The following is a 12,194-nucleotide window of genomic DNA, read 5'->3' as shown; positions in this document are numbered from 1 at the left end:
TATCATATGCATCATGTGGAGTTACTGTGCTCCTGAAATATATTAACCTGGAGCAGAAACCAATAAATAACAAAAAACAGAGGTAGAAATGCTTATCCTTCACACCAATAGAAATTAGATTCTAATGGTAAAAATTATGCTCAGTGCTTTTTGAAGCACTGACATGCATATATACCCACCAATGGCTGACATTCCTGACTCCACTACAAGGATATGCTTTTTCCTCCACTTTCTCACTCTCACTACGGTTCAAAGTTACTTCAGCAATTCTCAGTATTGCAAATCCTCACTGAGACCAGGGTTAGAGGTGGTATAAGGAGGAGGAGCTAAGAATCAGTCTGTCGTGCCTCATGAGAAAGCTGGGCAGTATTTACAATGGACCATTAGATGAGGTATCTTTATCTCCTGTGGCAAAAGTTAACTTCTTTCCATCAATAGCCGCTTGGTTGAAATGTAATTCAGTTGGGCTCATGATTTGAGGCTTGGCGACTGATGTGCAAGGGAAGTGTGAGTAGGTCAGAGGCAACCAGTGTTAACAGCATTACTGTTGGATCTCTAACAATAATCCAATGTCAATGAGTGAAAATGTACTCAGTGCTTAAATGCAATCTACCACATGGCAGGGAACATGAAAAGCAAAAGGGGAAACTGGAAGTTTCATTGAAAGGTACACTTTCTTTTAAAGACTTGGTTTAATTAATCATTAGCCATTCTGGATGACTTCTGAGCATTTCAAAGCATCCAGTCACTTTGGAATTCACTGCTTGGAAACTTTATTCTGGTGCGCAGATGTTTCCTTCTGTGATGTGAATGCATAATGTTGCTGTCCAACAATGTTAATGTTACTCTTGAGATGAGGGGAAAAAAAACATGGATTTAACAAAGAAAAGAAACCCTACTCAACTTCCAAGAAATTATACAATACTGCATCATTTATATATCATCTTAGTTTGCACTTCATTATTCAACTATTGTTATCGGACAGTAAACTTAGATATTCCTGAAGGTGAAAAAATTTAAGTTAAAAACTGATCACATTTTAATTTCTAAATGGAAACATGTTAGTAGGCTTATTATCATGAATACTTAAATGTTTTATACTTAAATATCAAAGCTTCAAAGTTTAAACTTCAAAGTAAAATTATTATCAAAGTATGCATATGTTTTTGATCTTCTGGTAACATGGCGGTGCTTATGAATCAAAGATGCTAATTTTCTTTGTAAAATGTGTTTTTTTACACATTTTACAAATTTTTTTACAAATTGTCTAGGACAATTCTACTCCAAGAACTTTGGGTACCACAGGGCTACTCCATTAGTGAGCTGCTCATTGTTCAGGGTAGCAGGACTGGTGTCGGCAGCAGAGCTGGCTTAGGAGTCCAAGGGCCCAGCTGGGATGTTGGAGAAGGAGCTGGTCGGGATATCGGAGGAGCCCGTCGGGATATCAGAATATCAGAGGAGCCCGTTGGGATGACGGAGAAGCCAGTCTGGATACAGAGGAGCTGGCCAGACTGCAGAACATGTTGCTGCCTGCTTTTCAGAAGCATTGAAGTTGGTGCAGTGTAACCGTGGGAGATTGTCTCAGACATTTCACTTACGATCGCAAGACTTTGTTGGACAGTATTAATGTAAGCTTCAGCAGGCCTGTTTCCCTCGTCTGATGGTGGGACAGACAACATGAGAGCTGTGTAGCCTTAGTTGTAGTGAAGATTAGACGTCAAACCTCGGGCTTGCCTGCTATTGCAGACTATTTAGAAGATGCGGAAGCGTTACAACGTGCACCACTCTCGGCAGGGTCCTGGCCACTCTGATCAGTGCTGCCCTCCGATGTTGGAGCGGTGGAATAACAGGCTGGATTGCATGGCCTGCACAGAGCCAGCAAACTGCACCATTGATTGCCGACATTGTCGCTCAAGATCTTGGACTATATATATGTTTTATTTCGAGTGAATACGCTTCTTTGCTCGCTGTTTTGAATCATGTTACTTGCTATTTTGAATGCTTTGCACCTTGGACTCAGAGGAACACTGCCTCATTCAGCTGTATCTATGTATGTTTTAAATGATAATTAAACAATTTGACTTGATGTCACAATATGGGCCTGAGATTCTTTTTCTTACAGGCATACACAGTAGATATGAGAAACACAATAGAATCAATGAAAGACCACCTCCAACAGGATGGACAAATAACAAATATGCAAAAGACAACAAACTTGCAAATTCAAAATGAGAGAAAAAAACTCAAAATAATAATAACAAATAAATAAGCAATAAATATCAAGAAAATGAGTTGCAGAATCCTCGAGAGAAAGTCCATAGGTTATGTGAACATTTCAATGATGGGGCAAGTGAAGTTGAGTGAAGTTATCCCCTTTGGTTCAAAACCCTGATGGTTGAGGGGTAGTTACGGTTCCGGAAACTGGTGGTGCAAGTCCTGAGGCTCCGGTACCTTCTTCCTGATGGCAGCAGCAAGAAGAGAACATGAACTGGATAGTGGGAGTTCTTGATGATGGATGCTGCTTTCCTATGATAGCGCTCCATGTAGATGTGCTCATTGGTGGGGAGGGCTTTACCTATGATGGACTGGGCTGTATCCACTACTTTTTGTCAGCTTTTCTATTTAAGGGCGTTGGTATTTCCATACCAAGCTTTGATGCAACAAGTTAATATACCCTCCACTGCACATTTTAGATCTACACACCTTTGATAGCATGATCTGTCAGAAGCCCATTTGAGTCGTTATGTACAGGGCCTCACTTTATTCTGAATATAGCCTAGTCACCACCTATGATACATTTTATTTTGTCAGTGATTAAAGATGCTGGAAGGACTCAAGGAGCTGAGTGGCTCAGAAATTAAGAGAGTAAGTTTGGGGGGTGGTGGTGTGAGGGAAAATTGGGGCAACATTAATGATTAGACCCCAACAAGCACAAATAAGAAAGTGAAATGTGAAAATCAGGCAGCATGTGCTTCAATAGAAAGATTTATTTCTTCGAAGCACAAAGTTGTGAGTTCAAATCTCATGCGTGGATTTGAACAAATAGTTTTTAAATGTATTAGTGATGTTCTGAAAGTGTTTACGTTGGAAGTGTTATAGATTAGCCATTAAGCTGTGTGTCTCCTTGTCTATTCACATCATCAAAGATTCGAAAACTAGCCAACATTAGTTTCTCACTCAACATCAAGGAAATAAAATGTGATGATTTAACCTGGAGATTCATTCACTTGATCTTTCATCTTAACATATCAAACTGGTAATACAACGTATTTGTAATCTTTTTATGGGACCTTTCTATTTGTGTTACCTTGGCACAAGCAAACTGGTTATTATAATTCCTATATTAGAACATTAACTACAATGTTTTAGTTGTAAGCTGCTCTGTGATTCCTGGTTATTTTTAAAATATTAATTCATCTTCAATATTTATTTGCCTGATTGAAGGAGATTCCAAGTACTAAAATAAATTTTTCCTGGTAGAGATTTTTCATATAATAAGCATTAAACATTCATCAAAATGCACCTTGATTTTTATGAATGAACCAATTTGTTTTATCAGTTCATTCATCTATTTATTGTGTTGAGTTCCTTGATATGATACATGAGTGAAGCTCCACATGCCTGGACATACTTACGAAAGCACTGCGGAACTTCCCCATTCCATGTCCCATTCCCCTCACAGGTAAGCACAGCGGGTAGAGAGAGCTGGTATCCTTCAGAGCAGGCATAGCTGATGCTGGCTCCCCAGCTGAAGTCTGATCCCACAGCCATTCCATTGAGGACTCTAGGGGGAGGTTGGCATTTGATAGCTGCAAAAGGACAGAGATGATGAGAAATCCAACAGCTCCAGTACAACAATAATTGCAGCCAATCTCACTCCACTGTCAGCCATTCACTTCACAGTTAAAACAGCAGTGAAGGAGAATGATTTCCAAGAAATGATGTGCTTTGGATGAGAACTTAACTCTGGCACAAAAAGGAAAAATCATGGACTTTCAAATGGGCTATTTTAATTTAAATTATACTACTCTATTTGGCAAATGGACAAAAATGGGAATCGTGTTGATAACTTAATTTAAAAAATTTGGAACTACTGATGGAAGATCATAAAACTATGAGTGGTTTAGGTAGGTAAGGCAGCCAGTATGTTTTTCCTAAGATGGAAATGTCGAATATGAGAGGGCCTAGCTTTAAGGTGAGAGGGGAGAGTATAAAGCAGATGTGTGGGGTAAGTTTTATTACACAGAGAGTTGTTCATGCCAGCGGTGGCAATGGAAGTTGATATGTTAGTGGCCACAATAAGGTTTATAGAGAGCAACAAAAGCATACAAGGGAATAGAGGGATGTGGATCTTGTACAGGCAGGAGGGATAAGTTTCATTTGGCATCATGTACAATGAAGTCATCATGAGCCAAAGAGCCTGTCCCTCTTCTGTAGTTTTTTATGTTCTATGTTCTTTAATATACTCTTCTTTATTGTTCGAATTTCTATGACTAACTGGGGTCGAAATTCATCTTTTACTGCTAGTGTTAAACATATATGGTGGAACAGAATATTGAGAGGGGACAAAAATGAACAATCCTTTCACCAGCAATTATTTTGTGCTTTGCATCAAAGACAGACGTCTACCCCAGTGTCTTAGCACTAAATGCTCCTTCAGGGCATTATTTTGCCACAGAGGATAAAGCACACTAAACTACACAAAATTGAACTTCGCTTTTATACTTAGTCTTTTGACTGATAGTCAGATGCTATTAAGGGTGATCATTAGTCTGGCTTAGAAAAATAAATCTCACATTCACAGAAAACTTGCAAGATGAGTACCTGTCCCACTCACATCATTTAATTTTTCAAAGCTTACGAATCGATATGCATTAAAGGGAAACTCATTCCTTAACCTATCTGCCTAATTGTTCATGTCCGACTTAATATTCTCAATGGCCAATTAATCTGGCCACCTGGCCACTCAGCATTATAAACTATTGGTCAGAGCCAGAGCTGGTCACTGTCAACATAAATTGGAAAACGGTGTTGATTCTTTCTCACAAATAATCAAAGGATGAAACATATGGAAAAACAAAGATTACTACTGAATAAAAGTACCCGACAATTTGTTTCTTGTGCAACATCCTCATCAATACAGAAAATGGATTTTAAAAAAAGGCTCTGCAAAAGCACAACAGATGTTGATCATAAAATCGCTCAGGGCAAAATGATCTGATGTAGCATTTGCTGATGAAGTGAATCCATTAAAATGTAAATTTCATTTGACTGCAGCACATGCTCAAAGATAATTAAAAGAACACTAAATAGTTCAATGCAATTCAATAAGCCAAATCCTGGTTATCAATTAGTTGGCCACGTTTGTTAGATTTCTTGCCAATAACAAAGTAATGATCAAACAGTGGATTTAACACATTTATTTATATTTCACAGCAGCATTCTGAACTTATACCTCTCAGAAATCTTGTCTCAAAGAAAAAGAGTATGCATTTTTATTGTACTTCTTGCAAAGTAAAAAACAAATCCCAAGGCACGTTGTAAGAGTGTGAGCCAACAATATTTGACACTGAGCCACAGAAACTCAGAGAACTAGATAATTGGTCAAAGGTAGGTTTTAAGAGGGTCCTAAAGGAAAGGAAACAGAAGCTCTGTGGAGGTATTTCTGAAGTTCAAAACTTGGGCAGCCCAGAAACAGTAATCGCATCACCAAATGCTCAAATATGAATTACACCAGAGAGGCGGAGGAACTTAAAATTCTATAATTCATTAAATGAATTATAACACAGGAGGCCAGTTTGGCCACAATGTTCACACTGGCCACAGATGGGGTGATTTAGGTCAATTCGACTGTCTATTTCTTAAACCATGGACTTGTTTTCAGCTCCACCATCCTTCCAAGTAGTTAGTTCCAGACCCTACTATTTCTTACATTATTCACCCTCATTCACCTTCATGCTGAACTGACTGCATAACCTATAGACTCACTTTCAAGGATCCAACAAACTCATGTTCTCAGCATTACTTACTTACTTCTTTTAAAAATATGTATTATTGGCAAGATTTGTCCTCTTTTGCACATGGGGAGTTTGCCATTCTATATAGCTTTCCATGAACTATTATCTTCACCAAAGAAGATATAATGATCTCCTTCCCTCTGCTAGCCTGCAGGTCACCCTTGGGCAAGGTGTAGCACCTGCTTCGACCCCTGATCAGGGTCACGTGAAGGCATGAGAGCAGGTGGCAGATGGTCGTATGAGCATCTGGTGCATATCACAAATCCTGGTTATGCGAGCACTGATGCCAGGCAGACAATCTCTGAAGAGTATTAACAGTGGCTGGGGTCACCCCTCTTGTGAAGACACTGCCCAGAAGAAGGCAACGGCAAACACCTTCTGCAGAAAAAATTTCCAAGAATAATCATGGTCACGGAAAGACCATGTTTGCTCAAGGCATACGACACAGCACATAATGATGATACTGTAAACAGCTGCAAGAAAATGAATCTCAAGGTAGAATGTGTACTTAGATAATAATTTTACTTTCAACTTTGAACTTTCTTAGGTACAGAGCAATTTTCTCAACTACACTCCAATCATTCTACCATTTCCCCTAGTTACTGATATTTCTTCCATGGGAAATAGATTCCTTCTTTCCTTCTCGAGAATCTTGTGATTTTATATGGTTCAAATAAACCCCCCCTTATGTATGTTATGTTTTGAAGGAATCTATCGAAAGAATCTACCTCACACTGAACAACAGGAATTCTGCAGATGCTGGAAATTCAAGCAACACACATCAAAGTTGCTGGTGAACGCAGCAGGCCAAGCAGCAACAGACGAAGTCAGTCCTGACGAAGGGTCTCGGCCTGAAAAGTCGACTGCGCCTCTTCCTATAGATGCTGCTTGGCCTGCTGCGTTCACCAGCAACTTTGATGTGTGTTACCTCACACTGATGGTACTTTCTTCATTGCTACATCTGAATCTCTCTGAACATCTTCCTGGATCTTTATTTCATTCCCTCTCATGCTACCACATACTTCCTGTCGTACAGTGACTGGATTGGTAATATTCTAGCTGTGGCCTAATTATTCTTCTTTGTGGTTTCAGCATGATCTCCACATCCATATCCTGTGAACAAATATGAAAAATAGGCCAAAAGTGGCAGGATATGAATTGTATTTATTATTTTCAAAGAATGTGTGCATTGTAGGTAAAGGTAGCTCTTACTACCCCCTTGCAAATGCTGTTGAGCTGAGTTGCTAACTGGCCATTTCAATGGGAGATTGAAACATCGAGACAGTGGGAGTAGCAGTCAGAGGCCTCTGCACTTAAGTGACCTCTCTCTCGATGGTGAAAGAGAGTCTGCTGATTCTCGAGTCAGGAGAAATTTGAAATATATGGTGCTAAAAACTGTGACATTGAGATTAGTGAGCAGAAGCGATACCTCTCCCTCATTAGTAAGAGAGAGGGCTTGTAGAGATGTCGAAGTGTTGGGATGGACAGTAGTTTATGATGGACTCTAGATCATGGTCTCTGGGGGCCTTGCTATTACTTTCATGGTGGGTGGAGTGAGGTGAGGGGGGCTGATGCGTTTTTGCTGGAATAAGTGCGGGGAGGGGGAGTGGACGGTTGATGCTTTGCTGCTGTATGTGCATGGGATGGGGGAGTGGGGCTTTGGGGTTCTAACATTTTTTTTGTCATTCATTCTTTGGGGTTTTCAGTTTTTTCTCTGTTCCGTGGATGTTTGTGAAGAGTAAGATTTTCAGGTTGTATGCTACATATATTATCTGACATTAACTTGAATAATTGAATCATCGAACCTTGTGGGTTGTAAGACACATATAAAGCTGACTGAGCAGGGTTAGCCGTTTTCCTCCCCAAGACAAAAGGATGATTTATATAAAAATATTCTACACTTGCCTGCTCCTCAATCCTTAGACTACTATTTTTAAATTTTAACTGTAATTAAATATCCCTCCCCTCCACTTTAATGGAATTTGAATCAATGTCTTTGGAAAGAGGGTGTTAAGTTCAAAGTAAATTTATTATCAAAGTACGTATGTATCAACAGTCATTTTCTTGCAGGCATTCACAGTAGGACAAATAAATACAATAGAGTCAATGAAGAACTACACACAAAGACTGACAATCAACCAATGCGCAAAAGAAGAGAAACAGCACAAATACAAAAGCAAAATAATAATAAATAAGCAAGTAAATTAAATAATACTGAGAACATGAGTCCATGACAGTAAGTTCATAGGCTGTGGAATTAGTTCAGATCTGAGGCGAGTGAAATTATTAGCATTGGTTTAGGAGCCTGATGGTTGAAGAGTAATAAATATTCCTGAATCTGGTGGTTCAGGATCTAAGTCTCCTATAGCCCCTTCCCAGTGGCATCAACGAGTAGGGAGCATGGCCTGGTTGGTGGTGCTCCTTGACAATGGTTACTTTGTCTTTGTGGTACCCCTCTTTGTAAATATGCTCAATGGAGGGGCGGTCTTTTCCTATGATGGACTGCTAACAGGACATCACCTGACTTACCATGGTACATGTTTGTAAATTAAAAATGTTAGGTAATAAATCTTTTGTTATCACCACTCAAATTTTCCCAAAATATCCTTTACTAGAATTAAAAAAGGTTCTTCTATAATGAAAATTCTGATTAAGGTCACATACTTCATACTTATTCACAATAGATCAGTTTTAACAGGTGTATTTATATTGATTGTTACATGAGTTAAGTGAAAGACTGAAGCAACTGTGAGAGTAATGTCAGGGTCTGGTGTGAAATGATAGCATCTAGATATGTTCAATGGGCACATGAGGAAGTGATTCTTTTGCTCAGTAACTAACACCAGACTAGAAGCAACCCAAGCATCTCACATTTTTCTTCTATGGAACATAAAATCAGTTTTTTTTTCATTTAAACAGTTTTCTCCAATTTTGTTTCTGCCTCCTCTGTTCATGTTATTCACTTTTCAACATAAATAAAATAATGAATGAAGCAGGTAGATTCAGAATGATCATTCAGATTCTCTCTCATTTAACAATGGAAAATAATCTTGGCTGTCCAACTTAAGTCCCTTGGTCAAAAACCCAACATGCCAACAGTTTGTTAATTAGAGTTAGAGCTGAAACAATTTGTATGCAACATATAATATATAAAAAAAACTTGAGACAATTAAAGGGGACAGTTCAGTGTGGAAGCAAAATATATAATGGATGATTTTATTAAAACACAGAAAAAGAATCACAAATCAATTAACATCAACTCTACCTTGCATATCATTGTAATTGATTGACTTACGTCTGCAGATTGGCCTACTTCCATTCCAGCTTCTGTCTTTGGTGCATGTGAGGGCAGAATGCTTCATGGAATCCATCGTGTAGCCAGGCACGCACTGAAATACTACTGTTTTATTGTAGGTGAAGTCATTGCCCAGTCTGATCCCATTTGCTGGCAATCCAGGATCACCACAATTAATCACTGTAAGGGAAAGATCCAATAATACCCAATAAATTCTTCATGTCTATGCTGTTTTACACTGTATTAAAGTAGTATTGTTCTAGCTGCTATATACCAATGACCTTCACATGTATTGTCACACAGTGAAGTCCTTATCAGAATCAGAAATAGAATCAGGAATATTACCACTGGCATATGTCATGATACTTGTTGTTTTGCTGCAGCAGTACAGTGCAAGACACAAAATTACTATGAGTTATAACAGAAAAAAAAAATCAATAATACCTCTGCAGCGAGGCCGAAGGTAGAGATACCTTATTTATTTATTGAGATACAGCATGGAATCGGCCCTTCCAGCTGCACCGTTCAGCAGTCTCCCAATTTAATCCTAAACTAATCACAGGACAATTTATAATGACCGATTAACTGCTAACCGGTATGTCTTTGGACCGTGGGAGGAAAGCCACTCAGTCATGAAGAGAACGTATAATCTCCTTACAGGCGGTTGCGGGAATTCAACCCGGGTTGCCTGTACTTAAAGAGTTGTGCTCAGCACTGCGCTACCATACTTTTAAAGATTTTTTGCATATTATAACTAAGAGTCGCAACTTGATCTGTTTCCTAAGAGCTTGTGGAAGACCGGAGATCTTAATGAGATAATTCAAAATCTTCAGAATCTATTTCATTCTGCACACCCTCCCCTCTGCCGGCACTAAGCTAGTAATTGAAAAAAAAAGGAAAAATTAGACAAGCATTTAAAGTTTTAAAAATGTGATGAGAAGACCCAGAAAATCAATTGGAAGAGAAAATACTCAGTGCTTTCAGCAAACTCCTTCAGAAAATGATAAATGAGAAATGTATTCCCAGTGTTTTCTTCTCATGCTTTACAAGAAGTAAAAATAAAATATTGGGAAAAGGAAGAATAAAAAGTACTATGTTTAAACAAAAGAGGAAAATAAATTATAACCAAGGCTTGTTGGACAATATAGTGCTGAGATTTGAGAACCTTCAATATTAGAATTTCTGGAAAAACACAATTCAGTTTACTGAAGCTTACCTGTAAACATTTACCATCCTGTACAGACAAAAATACTCTGTTTGACCAATGATTTCTTCCTCCTGGGTTGAAGATTATAATATATCAAGCTGAGCTGTGTCATTTAAGAATCTATTTTTCATTTCCCAGACGCTATAAAAGTTTTGGCCAGCCATGACATCATTCCTTCCAAGATGGCAGCTAGAGCAAAAGCTTTCTCTGCTGAACGTCATATACGCTGTCTGTGCTTTAACTCTGACAAGACAATGTGCTTATAGATGCAACATGTTACATACAGTATGTAAAATGTCACCCAGCAAAACTAATTTTGCACCATAGCAACTGCTACTGGATCTGAAATAGATGTAGAAAAGAAACTGACCTATGCATTGTGGAGGGACACTGGTCCAGGTACCATTCATTGTACAGTGCCTGGTCAACAAACCAGTTGAATAGTAGCCTTCCCGACAGGCATAGGTAATAGAACTCGAAAAATCCAGCCTGTTGCTATAGACTATCCTGGCGTTGTTCGGTGTTCCAGGGTTTCCACAGGAGACAGCTGTGAATGGTAAGAAGAAAATTACATGGAATGGATTCCAAATATTTTCTATTGGCAATCATAGGCCAGCTGACAAATTCTTTAGTATTGGTCTGAAAGTTCAAATGATTAATTGGAAAGGACAGCAATAGCTACTTACTTCAGTTTGATGTAAACTAATACATTGTTTGCTCCTATTCCCCTTTTCTCAGCTGACTGATGTATATACATGTTCACCTCGGCACAATATACAATTATAATATGCTTCATTACCTCCCAGGTCTTGTAATCATAATTTTTGTTTATCCAATGGTCTTTTTCATTCAGAATAAGATGTGCAGTATCCACGCTTCTCTTCTATCATATTCCTTCTTCTCCAGCCCTTGACCTTTCCCACCCACTTGGCTACACCTAACACCCTTTAAGCCAGCTACCTTTCTCTCCCCCCAACCTTTTTTATTCCCTTCCCTTCGTTCTCAGTCCTGAAGAAGGATCTCAGCCCAAAATGTCGACTATCTATTCATTTCCACAGATGCTGCCTGACCTACTGAGTTCCTCCAGCACTTTGTATGGGTTGCTTTGGATTGCCAGCATATACAGACGTATCATGTTGAAGTACGATGCGGCTCTCGCTCCCAAACTGAGCATTTCCCATTGAATAAGACTGATACTTTTTGTGTTGCAATAAGCGAATTCAAGTTAAACTATGATGAAGTATCTTGGAATTGAGATGTTTGGATTAAAGAAAGTGAACTGAAAACACGCCTTGTGCTCTAGTGTTTCCATTGCATTTTCCTGTGAGCAGGCACAGTGAGCTATAACAGAGAAAGTGTTTCAAGCTGCTCTGACAATATTGACATACCTGCTGCTTTTTAAAATGCAATCTTTCCTCATTCTTTCAGACTAATTACAATCAGAAATATATAATGTGGTGAGGGGGATTGACTTGGTGGATGTTTCCCATTGGTAAGGGCGTCTAGAATTAGGAATGTTCCAAAAGTAAAGCCTCCCCATTCCAAGTGGTGGTAAGAAGGAGTGTCTTCATAAAGAGAGTTATTGGGATTCTCTGTTCTGGAGTGTGGTGGAGACAGAGTCATTAAAAACATCCAAGTCAGATATTGAAACATTTCAACTGCAAAAGGGTTGAGA

General features: G+C 38.8%; 1 protein-coding gene across 1 annotated transcript in view; it reads right to left on the bottom strand.

Moving 5' to 3' along the window:
• The window catches only part of csmd2 (CUB and Sushi multiple domains 2), a 2,031,293-nt gene that overhangs the window by 55,177 nt on the left and 1,963,922 nt on the right, over positions 1-12,194 (bottom strand). Inside the window, exons 58-60 of the mRNA XM_063033882.1 lie at positions 10,890-11,066; positions 9,313-9,492; positions 3,636-3,809 (exon numbers count right to left, since the gene is read on the bottom strand). Coding sequence (XP_062889952.1) covers positions 3,636-3,809; positions 9,313-9,492; positions 10,890-11,066 — 531 coding nt within the window. The remainder of the gene's footprint in view (positions 1-3,635; positions 3,810-9,312; positions 9,493-10,889; positions 11,067-12,194) is intronic.

The sequence above is a fragment of the Mobula hypostoma genome, chromosome 26 (genome assembly GCF_963921235.1).
Source record: "Mobula hypostoma chromosome 26, sMobHyp1.1, whole genome shotgun sequence".
In the NCBI taxonomy this organism is placed as follows: domain Eukaryota; kingdom Metazoa; phylum Chordata; class Chondrichthyes; order Myliobatiformes; family Myliobatidae; genus Mobula; species Mobula hypostoma.
The sequence above is the reverse complement of the archived record's forward strand: the minus strand, read 5'-3'. Positions and strand labels throughout refer to the sequence as shown.